Source organism: Amblyomma americanum, chromosome 1, assembly GCF_052857255.1.
Source record: "Amblyomma americanum isolate KBUSLIRL-KWMA chromosome 1, ASM5285725v1, whole genome shotgun sequence".
Taxonomy (NCBI): domain Eukaryota; kingdom Metazoa; phylum Arthropoda; class Arachnida; order Ixodida; family Ixodidae; genus Amblyomma; species Amblyomma americanum.
The window spans coordinates 241,555,161-241,577,709 of NC_135497.1; the positions used below are offsets into that span (position 1 = coordinate 241,555,161).

At 43.8% G+C, this 22,549-nt stretch overlaps 1 protein-coding gene across 1 annotated transcript in view; it reads right to left on the reverse strand.

Moving 5' to 3' along the window:
- Window positions 1-22,549, reverse strand: part of LOC144114831 (alanine--glyoxylate aminotransferase 2, mitochondrial) — a 61,813-nt gene that overhangs the window by 24,178 nt on the left and 15,086 nt on the right. Inside the window, exons 6-9 of the mRNA XM_077648817.1 lie at window positions 19,825-19,918; window positions 17,258-17,452; window positions 9,981-10,073; window positions 6,879-6,951 (exon numbers count right to left, since the gene is read on the reverse strand). Of these exons, the coding sequence (XP_077504943.1) occupies window positions 6,879-6,951; window positions 9,981-10,073; window positions 17,258-17,452; window positions 19,825-19,918 (455 nt within the window). The remainder of the gene's footprint in view (window positions 1-6,878; window positions 6,952-9,980; window positions 10,074-17,257; window positions 17,453-19,824; window positions 19,919-22,549) is intronic.

A 22,549-nucleotide genomic window follows, 5' to 3' on the forward strand; every position in this document is an offset into this window, starting at 1 on the left:
GCTGCTGGGGGCGCTCGGCAAGCTGTCGAATTCTATGGTGCAGCGTGCCCAAACCCTTAATCTCAGTCACAATCGCATCGCTGGTGTCCCTCTTGATAGAATCCACACGAAAATAAAGTTTTTCTGACGTTTTGCGATGCCGGAAAACTGAGGTCTCTTGGATGCCGAAAAGTAGAAAAAGATAGTGGGCAGGCTTCTGCCGTAGCATTCCATGGCATGCACTCGATGGCAAAGTTTTACTGCTCTAAAGAGCACTTCTGGCACTGAAACATGGCAAAAAAGCACAAAAGAAGTGTCCCTCCGATTATGGGACCATTCACACTTCCGAGCCGCAGAGGTTGTGCGACTGTTTTGGTTGAAAAGCGACAGTTGCAGGCGAGTCGCTCGCTGCTCGATTTTCCAGCATTGCGACTGCGAGTCACGAACCGCTGAACCAACGAGCGAGCGAGCTCAGCTTTTGACAATGCCGACTGTGGATGCGCAGGCAACGAACTGAGCTGCTCCCTGGCTACTGTAGTCATCGCTATAGTCATCGCTAAGCCTAACTGTTTCACATTGGCCAAAGCAGACAAAACTCTCGAAACCGCACGAACAACGTCATTCCCGAGAGTTTTCGCTTCAAACGAGAAGGCAACCCGACCCACAGGTCGCGCTTGCAAGTGTGAACAATGACGTTGTCGAGCTGCTGACCGGTCGCATGACCTTTGCAATGTTAAACGCGAAGAGCTACGTTAACAAATTGGGAAGTGGGGAAGCCAGTCTAAAAATTTGCTCGCCACTCACCATAATCAGCCTGCATCGCAATAAAACACCGCCCCTAGCTTCGTTGCACTTTTGACGGTGCAAATTGACCGATAACTTGCCGAAAACATGAAAAATCCGAGCGTCACCAGCGGCGAGTCAGGCTGTCAACATGGCAGGCCAATGCAACCATGGTATTTCCCCAGCAATTTTCTTGAGCCGGTCATGCTTTATTTGCGCTAGCCGACTAGACGAACGGTCTAAATGTGGGGTAGTGTCACTGAATTTTGTTTCTAGACATTTGTCAACGGCGCGTACGTGCGACGCTGCGCGAACACCAACACTCGAACCATAGAATTAGCACAGTGTCGTCGACAACGGTGCGCCGAATTGTTTGCAAACTTCACGGCTGCACACCTCGAGAAAAAATTGCCCAGTAATCTGCAAAGCCCTTACTACAAAACCGTACAGTTTTCACGATCACGCTGCGTATCCACAAATGAGCGGCTAATTGTTTTTTTGAGCACAACAAACACAACCTCTGACTCGAGTCACTGCATTTGCGGCGCTTTCCAGCATGATACTGTTGTAGCCTTCTGTGACGCCCCCCCCGCCCCCAATAAAAGCGGCCACTGCCTTCGATATAACCTGAAATATTCCCATAAAAGCGGCCACTACCTTTGCAATTCGAAATACCCTAAGCAAGTGTTTTGCCACATCTGCACTCTGCTTTCTCTTGCTCCCATCCACGTTTAAGCCAGAGCCGACGCAATACGCTTTGCTCCCAAATTTTCTAATGGCAGTTGTTCATCTAACAAAGAAGACGCAATACAGTCCATATTCCAAATACAGAAAAATTAGTTCTCCCCTATCACTGGAGCAAGCAGCGCAGTCAGGTGTTTTCTTTCAGTGTTTCTTCAGTAAATATGCAGCATGCAATGCTTTGAATAACATGAATTGATATAATATTTTCCAGAAGATTTATTCTGAGCATTGCTGATTTGCACGAACTAATAAAGGTAAAGAATTCTTCCACGTTTCCCCCACCCCCTCGATGCTTCGTGCAGTCTTTTCTGTGCTTCGTGCCGCTGACTGAAACAGAACCGAGGGCCTAAAAGCAGCTGTCTTAGTACCTTTTCAGTTCTCAAAGTGGGTGGTGCTCGTTTCTTTGATGATGGGAAGACAGCTGCGGTGGTTACACTTGCTTTATTATTGAAAACTTCTTTGCAGCTGAATAGGATGTGGTTCCAGCAAGAACAGTAATGAGGGATGACAGTTTCAAATGATGAAACGCATGTGTACCTTTCACAGGCATAGCCATTACAAACCTCTGATTAAGTTATGCTTATTTTTCTTCAACAGTGCTTTCTGGTACCTAAAAGACTTCAATAAACTTTATGATAGTTTTTTGCCTGGGTGAATGTCTGATGGGATGTCATTATGTAGCCTTCATAAGGCCTTTGAAAGCTTGCCCTTAAATGCAAGGTGCTTTACTGTTCCTCCTAAGCCATCACAAGCATTCTTGCCATGAGAGGTAGCGAAAAAGTTCCACTCAGCAGAGAGATTAAAATCCTTTTCGTGGTGGCACAAGGTAACAAAGTTCTTTTCATTTTTATATTGGGATGAGGCGCTTCTCCAATGGTGCCTCCAATGGTTGGCTCTGGCTCAAAGGTGGGTGGGAGCAAGAGAAAGAACGCAGAGGTGGCGAGACGCATGCTTCCTGAGGTAATCATATTTGCTCTTCCGAAGCCCCGTCGAGTCATTTGATGCTGCTCTCGCATACCATTGCTCGCATAAACACAATATAGATTTCTGAGCAGCACTACAGTTGTGTTCTGCACTGAGGTAGCAGTAAGGGGCAACCATAGCTCGTGGTGTGATGCTTAACTTGAAAAATTTTTTCTCACTTAAAGGGACACTGAGCAGAAATTAAGTTGGCTTGTATCGGTAGAATACCACCTCCTGATCACAAAAATGCCACTCTTACTGAAAACAAAGCTCTTGTAAGGTAGAAAATAGCAAGAACCAAAATACAGGTATCGCCGCCACAGGCCAATCTCGCAAGTACAAGCATGATGACGTCATAGAACAAGAGATGCCACCTTGGAGGAATTTTCCTTCCTACATGGAAGCCGTGAATCTCTGAGGCTGACAAAGGAATGTTGCGCGGTTCAGAATTGAAGTAAGTTTTGTTTTAAAACAGATAGTGCACTTTTATTACACAAGGAAGACAGACAAAAGACAACCTGAATGTTGGAAGCAAAGGAAACCGGTGCTTGGCAGCGCCACAGGCGGCCAGGAGAGTTTTGATTTGTTATGGCGCTTCGCGTCTATGAGCTTTGCGTGCCCCGTGGTTTTGTTTTTGACGTGCCTCCATTTGCAAGCGCTGAACAGCAGAGGAACTCCAAGTGCCGCTTCAAGTGCTAACTTAGTTAACCTTTGAAGGAGCCTGTTAAGGCTGGTCAGGTGGTTTGGTTTGGTTCGGTTTATGGGGGTATAACGTCCCAAAGCGACTCAGGCTATGAGAGATGCCGTAGTGAAGGGCTCCGGGAATTTCGACCACCTGCGGTTCTCGTAACGTGCACTGACATCGCACATCGCTGGTCAGATGATCGGTAATCGTACAAGGCAGTTCACAGTATAAAGACCACTTGTGTCTTCGCACGCTCGCCCGGCGAAACATTCCCGGCTGTGCCAGTCAACTTCAAACTACTGAATGGAAATTGTTTATAAGGGACAGGAGACAAGGTACAAGGCAGTTAAGAAAAATTTCTGATGGCCTAGCTCTGTTAGGCCAGGATATACGTAGCGAAAGCGCAGAGACTTCTGCATCGCAAGAGTGCATTCACTAGATGCGCCTTTATTCATGGTTAAACCTTGAGATGTCGTGCCGGAGTGGTAGCGTCTCCGCCTCAAACGCTAAAGGCCCTGGTTCGATTCCGAGCCTCGGCACAGGTTTCTTTTTTTATTCAGTGAGTGGGCGGGGGGGTTTCAGCAGCTCCCATAGATGCCGCCACCGAATACGTTGGTTAGCGGTTAATCGCCGGCTCTGTTAAGGCACGTTTATACTCCAGAGAAAAGCGCGAGCGCGCGCTGCACGGCGACGTCACGTCGGCCAAAGCGAGACCCACTACGTTCCAACTGCGCTTGACCGCCGATGCGTTCGGCGGCTTCGCCGCACTCTAACCGCACTGGCGGAGACTTGGAGCATGTCTCTAATTCGCGCTGAGTGCGCCAGCCGCCGCCGGCCCGGCCAGACCGATCTGGCTCCGCGGCGAGGTGCGCATTGTGACATCGTTCAATAGCTTCGGCAGTTGGGCGGAGCTGTTCTTTTCGAGCTCTCGGCTAATTTAATCCATTCACAGTACACATCTGAAGGTACATGCAAGTGGGCGAGAGAGCCCGATCCAGTGGACCCCGTACCTCTGGAAAAGCGCGGAAGCCGTTGATGCGTCGTGCGTCGGCTTTACTTTCAAGCCGCCAACTTTAAACGCGAGCGCCCTTGAGCACCCATCCGTTTTTTGTGGCAAAAAAATTAATAAACGACCTGGCCCTTGCAACAGTGGGAGATCCTCGACGCCGCCTGCTGCACCATGAAATCGCTCCATTCAAGAAATCACAATCCGTTGGCCCCAAAGCCCCGACCAGCTTCCTATGGGCGCGACGCGCCAACCTTGTCCTGGCCCCTCGCAACTCCCCGCACTGGGGTTATAATATTTAATTTGCAACGGCTGCTCACGGCGGAACGGGGAAATGACCCGCCGGCGCCTAACCTAACCGTGCTTCCTCAAAAGCATCGCACGCTCTGTGGGGTTGAGGTCGCTGAAATGCAGGCCAGAGTTTTTGCGAGAACTTCGTCGTCGGGTTCGGGAACGAACGGTATCCATCGTAACGCTGGCAAGATGCCGGTGCAAACATAAACGAAGCATGGTAGCGACCCCCGATAGATGCCTTCAACGTTCGGCGGCGGTAGCTTTCATTTCGGCTGCTGCTAGACTGCACCGCTAGCCGCCAAAAATCACAGAGTTGAGTTTACGTCACGTTTCACGTCACTCCATTTTATGACATCATAAGAGTGCGCTGTGACGTCATAAGAGTTCTCGAGTTTGAATTGGAGCGGTGGGAAAAACTTTTTCAACTTCGAATCCAAATTTGTTTGAAATAAATGCATCTTTCGCTCGCGGACAAGCGGCAACAAAGCCATGAAATGCTGAACTATCAGGTTTTGCTAACAAAAAAATTTGATAGAGTTCTCCTAATTTATTATTACGAACACTGCTGTACAAAAAACCACAATGCATATGCGTTATCTATAAAAACTTTTCGACCGCAAAAGTGAAATATTAGATTTTTTGTCAATTTTTTAGTACGACCAAGTTTCGTACACGTCTGAAAAATTTGAAGGGCCATCACATGACCAGGAAATTTTTTGCCCCAAAGTTATTCAGGGTAATTACTTTAGACGGTTCAGTAATGAGCCACAAATTTTATGGAAAAGATTGGAGGGTGTTGAATGCAAACTCTGGTTCGTTTGGCATGGAATGATCCCAATTTTCCCTTCATTTGTACTTCTTGATTTGCTTAATAAAAGATAATAGTCTTGATAGTTTCTGGAAGCTTCTGGAATTTCTGCACAAAGATAAGCCAAAGATTTGAAAAAATATTAAGCTATAAGTACACTTTGTGCAGACTTGAGGAGTACTGATACCTGCTATTGATGTTCTATACATTTACTGAAACAGAAAACATTAAAAATCACCTAAATGTAGCAAATCTTGAGTTCAAGTTGGCACCCACTTTTGTCACCCTGAAGCAATGACATTAATTTAGGTAGCTAACCTCTGATGAGGAGGGCACAGCAATAAATGGCGGCCAAGCTTTCCACACAATACCCACCTCAAATACAACCTTGGTCCTGGCTCTCTCTGTCTACTTTGCACAACAAGCACCATGCATCGCTTCTTAAACTCTCTACCATGCAGTTCAAAAAACAGGTTGAATCAATAAACCATTTTTGCATTAATTATTAGCGGTGCTAGCCAAAAAATAACATTATTACATTCATCAAAAATAAAATGACAAATTCAAGCAATTACTGTTCTCAGTATAAATTGATTCTTTGGCTCCTTCTCGGTATGTTGCAGATAGGGCTCGGTTGCCACTGTCTTGAAGCGAATGCTGGTATCAAGGCATGCATTTTACATGCGAAATCGGCCAGTGATAAAGACACCTGTAATTCATTTTTTGGTCTTTTCTAGCTTATAAAAACTGTTTTCAGTGAAAGTGGTGTCTTGGTGATTAGAATGCAGAATCCTATCGATAGAGGCCAACTTAAATTTGTCCCCAACGTCCCTTTACTTCAGATATCCTTTAACAAGCATTACAGGCTTTCCTCACAGTTATGACTATGAAAGAAAGGAATAGACAGTTTTGTTCTAAATATAGTGCTGCCTACAGAACAGCAGCAGCAAAATTAACTTCTTGATGCATTGTTTGTGAGAGCCACCATGGTGGCTCAGTGGTTATGGTACTCGGCTGCTGACCCAAAAGATGCAGGTTCGATTTCGGCCGCGGAGGTCGAATTTCGATAAAGGCGAAATTCTAGAGGCCCGTGTACTGTGCGATGTCAGCGCACATTAAAGAACCCCAAGTGGTCGAAATTATCCCGAGCCTTCCACTACGACGTCCCTCATAGCCTGAGTCACTTTGGTATTTTAAACACCATAAACCATAAAACACTGTTTGTACCAGCTGGACTGGCCACAAGACTAAAGTTATCCCTAGAGATCCAAGGATGCTGCTCTAATAAATTATCAGCAAATACGCTGAAAAAGTCATTTCCACACAGCAAAAAACTCATCCGGAAAACAACTGCATACCACTAATACAATCTCAGGATCAAAACTAAAATACTCTTTCCTACACTGCCGCTAACAGTGGCTTGAAATGACAGTCAAAAAATGACTGCCTCAGGAAAAAAGCTACAGGCCACAGTGGTTAGAAAAGTTTGTTTTGTACACTGTAAATAGCATTTCAATCTACTGTTCATGCCTGCTAAAAGTAACACCTGAAATGTCACAGCTTCCCTGCAGTAAATGAAAAGTTAATAAGAACGCTGGCATGGCACACATACTCACCAATATCAGGCATTATTCCATGGCCTTCAAAGCCCCAGTAGTGATCACCAGTTCGGCCAAACCCAGTCTGGACCTACAAAAGCACACAATACATAGTCTTTTAAACTACTAAAAGAACAATCCGCAATATTCTTTAAAAGAAATCATACTTTCTACAAACAGTGCCTTAAAATGAGAAGATTGAGCAAATGAAATGAGTGAGAACAGCAGCTTGGAGCTCAGTGTCCCCGCCTGACCCTCATATTCTCTTCTACCAGCTATTATGCTAACAGTCTTCATGAATGCATCAGGCATATTTTTTTAGGCCAAAATGACCACATCACATTTGATGCACACCATGTTAGCAATGGCCTACATGCCAAGATCCCGGGAGCAATCTCAACCACTTATGCGAACTGAATTTGGCGGCACATGCCAAGGAAAAAATGGGAAGAATAGGGCAAAATCCTAATACGACCCTGTGCAAACGGTTAGGCGTAATAAATATAAGCATCGCTGAACACAAGACACCACAGAGTTCTGCAGGGCCTTCATTAATAGCCTAAAAGCCCACTGACCCATGTTAATGGGTCTCTGAAACACCTTCCGAGGAGAGCACATCAATTCGATCAATCTATGCTTTGTGTTGTCACGAACATCTGAGACAAATCATACACTTCTACATGCGGCAAAGCACCCACAATCGTGTGCAAAAGTTGGCGAGCCCTTTCCGGCGTCTTTTTTATGCTCACATGTCCTCCATTGCATGCTCCTGCGCATGCCAGTTCAGGAATGGACATTGGTTACATTCTTTCAGACGTCAGGCAGCTACCATGGCCGCGGCCAGTATGCCACGTTTCTCTGGCGGGTCAGGAAGTTCCACTCCCAGGGGAATTCCCGCACACGTCAGTGATGGGGCCAGCGGAGGAGTCCCAACTTTTCAGCGTGCAAAAAGTGACTAGATGAGAGGGAAAGGCATGAGGACGCTGAAATTAAAATGTTGACTACGGCTAACTCAGCCCCTACAAAGCATATTAAAAAAGTCCTTGCTGGAGGAAACTACGGTATTCGTGAAGCGGTGCTCTTTAACACCTCAGGCATACCACAACTTTATTTGAGCCCCTTTGAGAGCCCCTTTAATACAATGTGTGCCTACATCACTTTGGCGCTCAGTCACATCAATGAAGTATTTTTCTCTCTCAGTGTATTTAAAGGTATCAAAGCAATTTATTTTCAAAGACACAGTATCTCTGCAAAAAAAGCAGAATGGTCAATTTCCTGAGTTGAAACATAGCTCAAAGAACAGAAATCATAGTCGTTTTTTCGTAATGTATTATTTCCTTCAGCAATATTTGTGTGAAGTCAAGCTCGAACATACATTCACAATTGCAAAATCGCCAAGGAAACTTCTACTTGTGCAAAACAGGCACACATATTTCAGTGCTTAAACAAAGAATGCATTGTACATGTATTCACAGATTTAGTTCAGCAGACAAGGGTAGGGAAATGAGGGGCTCGTTATGACATGCATTTGAAGGAAGGCGACAGTCATGGAAGCCAAGGAAAGCACAGGGGAATTATCTTTTTCATGTCTGGTGTTGATCAATGTGAACTGGTAGTGTAATCACTTTTTGCCTGAAAGCTAAACGATAAGAAAAAGGAGAAAAACAACCACATGCCTCCAGTGAGATTTAAACCCCCAACCTCCATTTGTTGTGTACAGTGCTCTACTAACTGATCTGTTGCAGCGGCTATCTAGGAACCTTCTATTTTTGAGAGTATTTATGTTGCGTGTACCTTTGCCTTGAGAGTGTTCACCAGCGCCACCCCCCGTCTATAGCAGTGGACATAGAAAGTACTGTATTACCGCAAGTGCCACGTTCTTACCTTAGTGTTGCACCCTGAACTTCTTGGCTTTTATATTGTACCTCAGAGTAAAAAAAATTTGAAATCTCTTCATTTGACTTTCAGGCCGATCTGAAAACAGCTCAGCCAGACCAATTCGTGTGGCAAACTGGCTGCTTCAATCTATTCAGATATGCTTGACGTAGTATGAAGCATGTACAACCATGATGACTATCTAGAATCTAGGTTATCAACATGCACTGCACTGGCTCAGAGGTAATGCGAGTAGCTAGGCAGGACACTGGCAAGTTCTCCCAGGAGACAAAAAACATTATTAAAAAGCATTGTAGCTGAAATGTAGCTGGGATGACAATGATGATATGTAATTATATTGAAGTAGATTTGATAGCCTTTACGCCATGTACCAATTGAATAAAAGGCATAACTGCATGAATAAGACAGGACAGGAGACACAGAAACGAAAACACACCACAAGCGCAGTTTTCGTGGTATATTGTTTTCGTTTCTATGTTTCCTTTCCTGTCTTATTCACACAGTTTTAAATTTATTGAAATGAACCTGCTAGACCACAAGAACATTGTATTACCAATTGAAGTCTAATATGCATGTCTGACAAGATTGCAGTAAGTAGTTTCCTTTATGTGTGTTGATGAGACACAATGTGCTTTTGCTTTTAATAGTTCTCACACAAAGAACAGTACTTCACAAAGATGTTCCCTTCTGCACACTACAGAACCTCATGCAACACATGCAACATGCAGTAGCAAGCAATAGAATGGGAAATGCAGTTGAGACACCAGAGTGTTCTATCACTATATATGCGATTATTTTTTCCCATTGCAAACTTAGCTAACATACTTATCAACATTAAGTCGTCAATTCATTACTGCTCTCTCTTCCATCTTACCTTAAAACAGAAAAAAACTGCATTCTAGTCAGAGGCTTTTTAACTGTGCAAACGCCTTTCCATCTTGTGATCAAGCATGCAGGTTTCATCAATGTGGGCTGCCATTTGTAAGTTTCTGCACTGCTAGCTTAACTCTCAAATTATGTCAGTGCTGTGCAAGCAGAAAGGGTAAGCATACAAGACAGACTTCAGAAGCATTTTTAGCTCAAAAAGTCATCAGTGCTTGTTCTACATCATACTTATATTTCTTTCTAAGCTCACAGGCCAACCACATGCACTCAAGTGTAGAGCACTGACATGTACATGGACAATGATAACAGTTTACATTTAATTTAAATAAATACACTTACCTCATCTGCAACAAAAAGACCTCCCTTATCCTTGATCAATTTGTGAGCTTTCTTCAGGTAGCCTTTGGGATATTGAACTGAGCCTCCAACACCCTACCAACACACAGAAAGAAAAACTTTTAGCAGCATATGACTTCAAACTTCATTAATATTGCTGTCCTTATCACTGAACACAAAATCACACTGTAGAAATTTGACACACCAATAATTAAGCATTTTATACATAACTGATTCACATTAAATATAGTATGCAAAGAGCAACACAACTGTTTTAAATTGCAGCTAAGCATCAAGCTTCACAATAAAAACTTTGCTTTAATAAAAGATATATCACATCTTTCTTGAGACACATTGCGAATTGCTGATATATACCTCAATGTAAAAAGACAAGTAGGGCCAACACCAAATTCAATTTTATGGCATGCGACCGCAGCGGTGGCCAAGTGGTTGAGCATCCGCCTCGTATGCGGGAGGTGCGGGGTTCGATCCCCAGTGCCGCCGGGTACCCACCGGTGATACAATGGGTACAAGCTTTCCCCTGGTCTGGTGCTCGGCTTATTTAGGGTGAAATGCTTGGGGAAATCGGTCTTTGACCCCACCTTGAGAAAAAGAAAAAATACCTTGTGCCATGTCGCTCTTTGGCCATAGCTGCCCTTGCGCCATAAAAATCCATAATCATCATCATCAATTTTATGGCATGCGAAAAATGTGCCATCTGGCAGTGATGGTCTTCTCCTTGCACGCAGCTCCACATACCACACCGGCAACAAGATGTCATGTGGCACAGAATTCTGGTGGCCCCGTGCACCTTGAGTCAAAGCGTGCACGTACATGTGCTAGTGCAACAGCCATTTAAAAGCTGTGTTCCCTTCTATAACAAAATAGCCGCAGGTCTGTGAGCTATACCTTTTAACAAAAACTTAGAACAGTGGCTGAGGTTGGACTGGGTGGCTGAGGTGATCATACTTTTCTATCCATAAGTGCATACCACATACTTCGCACAATGCGTGTTAAATAGCTACACGGATACGACGCCGAAAATGAAACTTCTGAGAATATGCTGGGCTGGATGCGGCGAGATTGTGTGTTTATGGTTTACGGTTATGGTGGTTTAACGTCACAAAGCGGCTCAGGCTATGAGGGACGCCGTAGTGAAGGGCTCCTGAAATTTTGACCACTATGCACTGACATCACACACTACATAAGCCTCAAGAATTTCGCCTTCGTCAAAATTCGACTGCCGCGGCTGGGATCGAACCCGCACCTTTTGGGTGAGCAGCCGAGTTCCATAACCACTTAGTCACCGCGGCGGCCATTGTGTGTTCTACCCATAGGCTAACATTAAAGAAAAAAAAACTGTTGCTGCATATATTGCGCGATCAGTGTTCCACTACTGTCATCAGCTTTGGCAGGGGAGCTATCTGTGCCTGCGCAGATGACCCTTAGGAGTGCACACCTGCCATTGTGCAAGTGCAGCTGGGTCTCCCTGGAAGTGGGTCATGGTAGCAGAACACGGATCGTGCTAGCGTAAAACTCTCTAATAACCAATTTTTTCCTCTTTTATACATCTTTTCAGACATAATTATTAGGCATGGCAAAAGATGGCATGTGGTGGCATAGTTTTTTGTCATATGTAAGTCGCACCGTTCTACAGGATGCACCAGTTAAAAATCCAGAAAAAAAAATGCCTTATACACGGGGAAATATGGTAACAAAATATGTAAGACACTGCAGTGCTAAATTAAAAATATAAACAAGCACAATAGGCAGAAACAGAAAAGCCCCTGTGCCATTCTTTTTAAGTTATATCTTGAGAGACTAGATTGTACCATAGTAAGCAATGTTTATGAGATTATGCCTACTGTGATCAGCTGATAAGAAGAGTTTTCACATGGAACTATAATGTACACTGCACACAGAGCCACTCTGAGTCATTATGAAAATGGGCGTGTCAAATATGCACCCCATGATGCAGACATTAACCAACACCCAACAGCCTGAACCCAGCTTGCATTTTACGACGATCAAACTTGTAAAGGTACGGATCACAAATACACTCTTGTAAACTTTAAAATGAACTGAATAAAATAAACACATAAGTAACTCCACGCTATCTTATAAATAGGTTGGACTTTTTGGTGCAAACTAGAAAAAAAGTGACAAAAGCATGCAGAATTTAGTTTTAAAAATTCGGTTTTAAGCGAGAATGGTCAGTTGAAAACTGACTAAGTAGGGAAGCCAGAAGCATGATGTCACGATGGTACTGCTAGATCACAGCAGCACAGCTGTGTGATTTGAGGTATTTGCTCTGCTAGATTACACACCTCTGCAGACCCTGAAGCACTGCCTCCTCGCCGCCTGCTAGCTAAGGACTGTTTGTTCCCTATCATCATCTGCTCAGAGCAGCTAGTCAGTTAGGTAGGTTTATCAACTGCATGTAGGACATGGACATGAAACCGTGCAAGGGTCTAATGAAAAAGTATGTTCTGGTCACTGTGATGATTGAGCAGCAGTTCCATCGCTGTCATCAACATGCAGACCATGTGATGCCCCGCCCTCACGCTCAACCTAGCGCGACAACCCAATGACAACATGTCAATCTACTTCTTAGAAGCAATTCCACTCTCGTTTTTGTCTGTCTGCTACCTCATTTACCCTGACTGACTTACTCTTTTAATGATGATAGCAACTTTTTTCACAAGCACAGCTCCATGTACTACCATTTCCACATTAATTACTAATAAATAAGCTGTTATGATGACAAAAACACCGAGATAGATTTTAAATTACTTCTGACCAAACACGATTGCAGCATTAAATCATTTGAAAAAAAGTCAGGTGAGTATTTCATTCGTCAAAAATAATATTCACTAAAGAGAAAAAAACTGAAGTCACATTTTGAAATAGACACTCAAAAAAGTCAGCCAAATTTTAAAAAAGAAAGACCAAAAACTCCAAGCCCTACTTATAAACAAGAGGTGGACTTTTCAGTTTGAACACCACACTCCAACCCCCCCCCCCCCCCCCCCTCCAGAAAAAAAGAAAACAATAAAAGCAAGCTGGATGCCAGTGATTATGGTGATTATGAATTTATATGGTGCAAGGGCATCTACGGCCAAAGAGCGCCATGGCACAAGGTGTTTTTCATTTCTCAAGGTGGGGTCAAAGACCCATTTCCCAAGCATTTCAGCCTAAAGAAGCCGAGCACCAGACCAGGGGAAAGCTTGTACTCATTGTATCACCGGTGGGTACCCGGCGGAACTGGGGATCGAACCCCGCACCTCCCGCATGCGAGGCGGATGCTCAACGACTTGCCCACCGCTGTGGTCAGTAAGTTGGATGCAATTTTCAAAACTGAAAAAGGTCAGCCCGCTTGACATGCACACTAGAGCAATCTGGTTGTGGAGTAACAGTTACACTCAGTCAAAAAAAAATTAACAAAGTACAACAGCCATAGGCATGGTATTGGCAGGCGTTGCTCTGCTACCTCAGAAACCTCTGCAGACCGATAGGCTCCACCTCTTCACCATTTGTTTGCTGTCATGATTCACTTAGGGCAGTTACTTTATTTGATTTGTACAGATAAAATTTGATTTCAAAGTTGGCTCCCCCACTGCATCTAAGGACAGTGACGTGGAGCCAAGCATAAGCGTGTCATAAAAATGTGTCATGTTCTGGCTATCACATGTTCAGTAGCAGTCCCATTGCTGCTGTCGACATGTCGGCCATGTAATGCCTCGTCCCATCACACAACCCAGTGGATCAACCCAACAATAAGTGACAACCCAGTTTTTAGAAGTAGACTTTCACTTGCGTTTTTGTCCGACGGTTCCATCATATAACTTCGATTATTTATTTTTATAGGCAATAGTACCTCCTCTACAAGCACAGCTCTAAGCACTACCATTTGTGCATTAATTATTTGTAAATTGACTGCTCATGCTGACAAAAAGGACAAGATCAACTTTAAGTGACTTTTGAAAGTACCGGAATATAACGTCATATACTCGAAAAAAGTAAGTAATTCATCTGCGGAAAAAATATTCACCCCCAAAAAAACTGAACACTGCATTCTGAAATAAACAGTGAAAATAGTCCGCTGAATGTTCGAAAAGTAAAAACCAAAACTCCGACCCCTACTTATAAATGATCAGCCAGACCAGTCACTTCATCATATCGCTTGGCCATGCCCTCACCATTGGTCTTTTAAGCTAAAGATTTCATTGATTTCCATCAAAAGTTTTCTTTTTCACTGTTCCAAGAGTGTTAGTACATCATAATGACACATACATGCACATTAATTGAAGGAGTAGAGGCCCCTAATTTTAGTTGCATGTTTTCTTCTCTGTTATGATGCAAAGACATTAGAATACATAGATCACCACACGGCCTTCACCTACAGCCGCTAGAAAATTTACAATTAAATTTCTTCTTTCACCTGTTTTAGTTTCGGCTTCAACAGCTGAACGATGGCCGTGATATGCCAAAGGACAGTAAAGGTCACTTAAGGCATGAAAAAAAAAAAACTGAAATATAATCACTGCTTCTTTATTCGCTGTGATTCTGGCTTTTGAGGCAGGCTGGCTTTAGCGTTGTTCTGATTTAACAACATATCACCAATTATGCTGCAGTTTCTTTGATGCCTCATGCGACCTAAAGTCATCTTTGACATCACAACCATTGTTCAGTGTTAAAACTGAAACCAAAAAAGCATCAAGAAGAAATTAAATTATAAATAGAGGTGCGCGAATATTCAAAATTTCGAATATGAATCAAATATGTTTGACATCTGGTACATATTCGTATTCGAGAAATTGTTATCGAGGATTTCCAAATATTCGAAAATTGCCAAATACTCGCCAGCGATCATATACCACGCCGATTTTCAGAAATTCGACCGTGGCAGAACCCACAGTATCTGGGCAAATTATCTGACGATCGAGTTTAAAGTTCCATAAAAACAATGCAAAGGTCCTGTTCCCATTCTTCTCCGTCGTTTATTGCGGACCAATCGCATTCCAACGTTGCTAGGCTGAACCTAGTTTGTCAAATTCCGCAGGTGGGATTTCCCACATACCACAAATGCTACGTACAAGATGACCGACGACCCGCTTCGAACAACCACAATGCGAAAGCGTATTTTTTTATCCTTCCGTAATATGTCGCATACTTATTGCTCACACTCATGGCATTCGTCCTGTCGCCTTCATAACTCTCCTAGCGTGAGGTCCGCCATCTCGTTTTGGTTCACTGCGATATGCGGGAAAGCCCACTTGTGGAACTTTGCGTGAGGTTACCAAATGGGGTAGTCGAGGTGTCTCAGCAGGGCAAGCGATCGTGTAAAAATCCCATTTACTGCATGGTGCATATTAACCCGTGCATCACTTACGTGGATATAATGGCTGGCGTGAGAACGATCGGATGGCCCATGTCGCTAAGCCAAAAAATAGCCTGGCCGTGAGGTTTTGGTTTCTGAGGTTTGCTGCTCGCCCATGGTGACGGCAGCTGCCGGCCTGCGCATTCGCCGGCAGTCCAATCCCAGCTCCGCGCCGCTTTCGGATGCCGACTGGTGCGTCGCTGGTCTTTTTTAAGAGCGTTAGCTCTAGCTCATCATGAGATTTCGTGGGGCCTGCTACAACCCTTGATCACAGCGCCATCTGTGGCAGCAACTACTCATCACGTTTCGAAATTTCATGAGGTCTCTTACCACCCTGAGATCAAAGTGCCATCTGTGGCTGCAACTAGAAAACAGCGCATCTCGCATTGAGACTTGTTGCGCCATCTACAATAGCATTGTAGAAACAACCACCTGCCATGTGCCAATGATGACGTCACGGTCCAATATGGTGGATAGAGGAGGAACTATGTGAGTATGACATCAGGGGACGAAATGGCGGTATAGTTTCGGTTTCTCAAATCCAAGATAGCGGCCATTAAAATTGGTTGTGCCCTCTCATCCTTAGCCCCCCCCCCCCCCCCACCCCCCTACCAAAAAATATCCTAAAACAGGTAGGAAAACTGTCCCGTTACGGGACCGCTATACATGTATACATTCGTTCCGCTATATATACTCCGACAACAATGGGCACCCATCCGGGGGCAGTTGTATACCGAATTTGGTAGGCAAATAAAACCCTATGGGTTGTGGTATAGAAATAAAACCACAATTACATAATAGGTAAACATTGTATACATGCAATTACTAATTGAAGCGTCACCATATCACACCACAAGCCGAATTCTACGCCCACCTTGACACCCCAAACGAAGCAAATTTTGTTTTGGGACGTATCTTGAGGGGGTGCAACTCAACAATGGGTAGACGTGCATCGTAATTTCTCTTACAGATGGCGCTAGGCGGCGGTTGTTCGGCTAGGCAGCGTGCGTGCATGCCTAGCCGAGCATGGTGACAATCCACCCTGTTTCAAAGGGTATTACATTCCGTTTCTCGATGCGAGCACTGCGTTCTTCTTCGCTTTCTTCATCTAGTAAACCAAAGAGCTAACGCTCATTACTTCAACGTCTTCCAAATGGTGGCAGCTTTTTTTTTTTAGAAGCGGTCTTGCCGTCCCGTGCCATTGTGCATTCCCCCCTTAATTACGTTCACCGATACTGGGCGCTTGTAACAGGCTTACAGGCGTTAGTGTGATGGAGCCACCTCAGGGCTGTACTGCATTTTTGCATTTTCGGCAGTTTATTTTATTTTTTAGTTTTTGTCGGGAGCTGTGGGGCATTTTATAGATTGACCTTCGGGTAACCCGGTCATTTCTTCCGTTCCATTGAACACCAAATTAATGAGGTTTTACTAGCCAGCATGTTATTTTTTTGTTCTCAGCCAAGTCATTTAATGAATTTCATTTTGCATGACCACATTACAGATTGGATACTGTTATGCTGTCTGATCAAGTAGTATACATTCCTGTGCACACAGTTTTGTCTATTTCAGTTGCAAAGACCAGACATTATTTTTTTTTAAATAAGAGCAATATTTGCTTATTTATCATTTTATGAAATATTTTTTAGTGCTGAATAGTTATTCGATCCGATATTTGAAACCATTTTTTCTTCATATTCGTATTCGATTCATATTCGAAGATTTCAGAACTTGCACACACTTAATAATTATTTATTTAGTGGTCGTAGGGGCATACCACGGGAAGATCCACACATACTAATGTTTAATGCATCATTTCACAGAAGAAAAATGCAAGTAAAATTTTGGTGTCTACAGTCTTTTAACAGTGCCACAACAGGAGCCAGAGAAGACTGATGAATACCTGGATGCTCTCTGCAAAGAACGCTGCCACCTTCTTCTTTGACACGCTCTGTTGCAGTACCTCACTGAGCTGATCAGCATAGCGGGAGGCAGCTTCACATTCTGTTCCACACGAACAAGTCCGGTCTGTCTGAACTGGGGAGTCGCGACACTTGGCGCCGCCCCAGACACCTCGATATGGGTCAGGATTCATTGCCTGGGAGAAACAGGCTTGCATATTAAATTTAGTGTCAACATGAGACTTGCTAATGAATTAACTTGTTCCTTTCATTCATTTTACAGGATGCTGTTTATCTTTTTATATTTTAAATACTATTATGTGAGCATTTAGAAAAATGCAAAATCCAAGGTTCTCTCTCTCAATATTTTTTTTTATTATTCTGTCTCTCAAAAGGTTACATATTGTTTCTTAAATAATCGGTTATATATATATGTCAACCGTTTGTGGTCATGACATCTGACCCACAAGAGCTAGGAGCTATGGAAAAACCCATAGCTAGGTAAAAATGTTTCATGAAACATTTATTGGCAGCCCATCGTCATGTCTGTTGATTTTTGGTCAATAATTTGACTCGGTACACAAGCACTATCTTATGTGGAGGCCAAGCTGTTTGCTATGTGTCTGTAAGTAAAATGCCATCTCTTTTTAACCACTGTTATAATTCCTAGAGTGAATAAATGAACTCAATGGGTCTTTTGACGGAAAGGAATAATTGTTCTGCTCACCAGTATCATTTTCACTGTAAAAGAATGAGTGTGAATCAATGTCAAACGCTAACGATGCAAACAGCTCCATGATTGATCATGTCAAAGTTTGAAAGCCAGGTTTGTGCTTTTGCTGATAGTAAAAAATAAACAAAAAAACTGCAGTGTTTTGTCATTCTATCAGGCGACAAAGTGACAGCAGTAGCTCTACCACTAGTGCCCACCTGGGAAACATTGTATTGGGGCAGCAGAGGGTGAATGGAAGTTATTTTCAATTATTATTGCAAGAGTTTTCATTTGTGACTTATCACTACATTGATGGAACGCCCACCAATGCTGGTGGCAACGCGATTTACCCTGGCAGAAGTCCCTTATATGATATATGCTCGAAGAGCCCTCAATAGATAACCCATGACCAACAGAAAAATAACAATGAGCCCAAAATTTAAATATTGAATGTGCTAAACGAGCTTGGTAGGCACTGCCTGATATGCAACAGCTGCTCTCCAATCTTAGTTGAAACTTGAATAATGACTGCAAAGCATGAATACATTAAACCATGCTGTACACATGATTTTCACTGCTCTTTATGTACTATTCTTTATATTTGCAAGCATTAACGCAAACTAACCTTTTCCACGACATAGCAGCCCATGACGTTCGGCAACATTGAAGGTATTCAAGAATGGCTAGGTGGTAAGAAAGCCAGTGAAGATTACAGCATTGCCTGTACAGTGAAGTGACTGGCTCCTTTTAGTGCAGTGAAGAGTTGAGTCATTTCATAGAAAAAGTCTAATTCATGGTTCTCAAACATCTTCAGTTTCTACAAAAAATTTTATGAGCTTTGAGTGTATTGGAAACAGTGCTTCCCCTGAATACTCTTCATGAAAAAGCATTCAGTATTGAGAGCATCTAAATTTTGAAGCAAGGCACAAAACTGTGCAAGCAATATGCTACATATCATAACCAAACATGTTTTTTGTAATCAATGGTGATTGATTTGCCTTTCATCACAAAATTATCCCATGCTACACTGCCTAATTATCTGTCAGTTATATGCTACTAAATAACCAAATTAAGGTGCTTATCTTTCTTGGCTTAAATGTCATTTTGGTTTACTGTCCAAAAATCACATTGTGCATCAAAAATTTTTTTTGAAGCTTTATGGTGCAGACTAGCCCGAAAGCCCGAACACTCTATAAGGCAACAAAACTCCATTTTGTCATATATAAACCTGCTACTCAACCACTGAAGTGGTCAAAGTATAAATATGTGAGTGTATTTGAATGCCTTAAAGACTTAGAAGTATGATTTTTGTTTTCAGAAAAAAAAAAAGAGCCTTTGAAATTGTTCCCTGCCGAACTTTTTCTTTGTATTTTGTCTACATCAAAGCATACAAGCAGCTGGTAGAAATAGCACCAACACCTGCTTCTGCTCTGTAGAAGATGTATCCACTGTCTGTAGAAGCTACAGGTTATGGTACTACTAAACAAAATCGAAAATTCTGACTGATAAATGCATTTGCAGTTTAGTATTGCTGCACACTGGTTGCAACAGAGAGGTGTGCAAACAGACAGAGTTTTTTTTATTCCTTTGAAAAACTGCTTCAACTACATGCACCTGAAGGTATGCTTGGTTAAATTATACTATCATGAATTTGTTTTATTTCCAAGCTCAGGTACTTAAGCAGTCAGAAGTCACACTGCTGCTTGAGGGAGATCCATGCGTTGAGTAACCAGACCTTACTCTCAATCTGAACAAGGCATAAGGCTCAGGCAGGCTGAACATTCAGGATCACAGTGCACCAGTCTCATATGCTCATGCTCTTTTATTGTGCTCCAATGTGACACATTATATACTCACATGGAATGTCCCAAAGCTAGATGGTATGTGGTGCTTGTAGTTGCCAACACCACACAGGCTTGCACAGTATGGGCTCATTCCATGGTAGGCATTCCTGCATGAACAATACTGGGTGTTTGCAAATACTGATGAGATTCAAGCCCTCACACAGCAGAACACCTCACTAGTGTAGATGAAGTTAGTACTTGTACTCGCCTAATCCCTCTGTGCGTACCAGAACTTAGTTATCTTAATCCATTAAATACAGCAACCAATAGTGAGGTGCATTATCCCATGGCAAATAATTTCAAAACAAGACTGCATCCTAAAGTCTTTATCATTGCACAATAATTCCTTCCGCAAAACAAACTCTCTTTTTACGTGTTTACACTATACAAGCAATTTTGTATAGAGCAAAAAGGATAAAAAACGACATGTATTGTGCAATTATAAAGGCAGCAATGCTGCTTGAGGAGAACTTATGTAAGCGATGCTGGTGCATTTCCAGATTGAGAGATGAGCACAACTGAAACCACAGAAAAGAAAGAGGAGAGACAGATAACACTTTAGACAGTGTCACCCGTGTCTCTTCTTTGAGGTCAAAAAGTAATATAACTTTTTATCTCGTAATCAGACACGGAAGTGCTCATAATAGCTGACAGAGTGTTTCCAGTTGAAACAATACATGGAAGTGTTCAATTAGAAAGCAGCAAAACATGAAAAATACTTCTCATTTTGCAATTTCTGAAAAAGCTGCTGATATATAGTACATTTTCAAGCGCTATAAAAAAAGGTGGTATTTTCAGATATTTTCCCACATCATCATTTGCTTTCACGCGCACTGATGTTCTGGCTGCCAGCTTGCGCTGTCATTGTCTCTTGCAGCAAGTACAAGATGCTGTAACCTCATGTCTCCACAGTATTTTTTGCAATATACTCAAAGCACAAAAAAATATTGCACCACCAGTTTCCTGCACAGTCAGACATGGGGTATGTGCCACTGTTTCATTTAGCAATGTGCGGCTTCCTAACTGCAAATACTTCAATACTGTCACCGAGGAACGGTTGACGTATGCAGGGCTGGTCTACTTATATGTGCAAGACGCTGTTGGAACGTGCAAGGCAGCAGGCAGCTCGAGAGATGAAGATGAGAAAACATCTAGCCCCGAGATGGCTCAAAGCTTGCCAACTGCCAGGTAACACAGTTTAGTCGCGATACGGTGCCACTATAGGAATTAGTAGTGTGGCATTACTCCCCCTATCTGAAAGACACCGACTCGGTGAGGCAGCAATGGGAGGCAGGACAACAAGGGTAGTCGCATGTGTCTGGCGTACGGTGTAGACACACGCGAGGGGCTAGCGGGCGTGGTATGGCTTCATCCGGGCGACATGGACAACTTCGGAGGTCGGCCGTCTAGAAGAGGGAACGGTTCCCTGTGGAAGAACTTCATAGGTGACTTCACTGAGCTGGCGGAGCACCTCGTAGGGGCCAAAGTATCGGCGCAGAAGCTTCTCAGAGCGCCCTCGCATGCAGATTGGGCTCCACACCCAGACTTGTTCGCCGGGCTGGTAACGCACATTTCGGTGGCTGAGGCTATAGCACCGAGCGTCGAGAACTTGCTGGTGCCGGATGCGCTCTCGAGCGAGTTGGCGGGCGGCCTCAGCGTAACGAACGAATTGGGCAGCACCCATAACAGAGGAGGTAGTGCTAGCTGGAAGCAGCACTGCATCCAGCATGGTTGTGGCTTCGCGACCATGTACTAAATGAAATGGAGTGAAGCATGTCATTTCCTAGACTGCAGTATAATAGGCAAATGTGACGTAAGGGAGTATGGCGTCCTAGTTCCGGTGGTCCGCGTCGGCATACATGGAAATCGTGTCGGCGATCGTCTTGTTGAGCCGTTCGGTGAGGCCATTTGTTTGAGGGTGGTAGGCGGTTGCCTTGCTGTAACTGGTACCGCTCAGGCGCATAACCTCCTGCGTAAGGGCCGAGGTGAACGCTGTTCCCCTGTCAGTTAAAACGATGGTGGGTGCACCGTGATGAAGCACAAGGTTTTGGATAAAAAAAGTTTGCAATTTCGTCAGTGGTACCACGGGGAAGAGATTTAGTCTCACGGTATCGGCTGAGGTAGTCGGTGGCGATCACAATGTAGCGGTTACCCAGCAAGGACTCCGGAAATGGGCCGAGTAAGTCCATGCCGACTTGATGGAAGGGGACCTGAGGCGGATCAACAGGCTGCAGTAGGCCGGCTGGCTTAGTCGGCGGCGTCTTGCGACGCTGGCACTCGCGGCAAGTTCTTACGTAGTGCTTCAAAACTGCAGCAACCTTGGGCCAGTAGTACTTTTGCCGTATTCGTGCCAAAGTGCGACAAAACCCCAGGTGATCAGAAGATGGGTCATCATGGCATGCCTGCAGAACTTCGTCGCGAAGAGCCATAGGCATGACGAGTAGATAAACAGCTTCCGTTGGCGATGTAGTCTTTCTTACACAGGATGTCGTCGCGTAAACAGAACGACGACAGTCCGTGTGAAAAGATTCATGGGGGAGACTGAGCGCTTCCTTCCAGATACTCGATGAGGGGCTGTAGTTAACTGTCGTCTCTTTGGTGTTGAATCAGAACGGACGTGGAGATGGCACCAAGAAAAACTGAATCGTTGCCAGGGTCAGCTCGAGGGTCCTCGATAGGAGCGCGAGACAGTCGGCACCACTGTGCTTCCTACCAGACTTATAGATGATGGTGACATC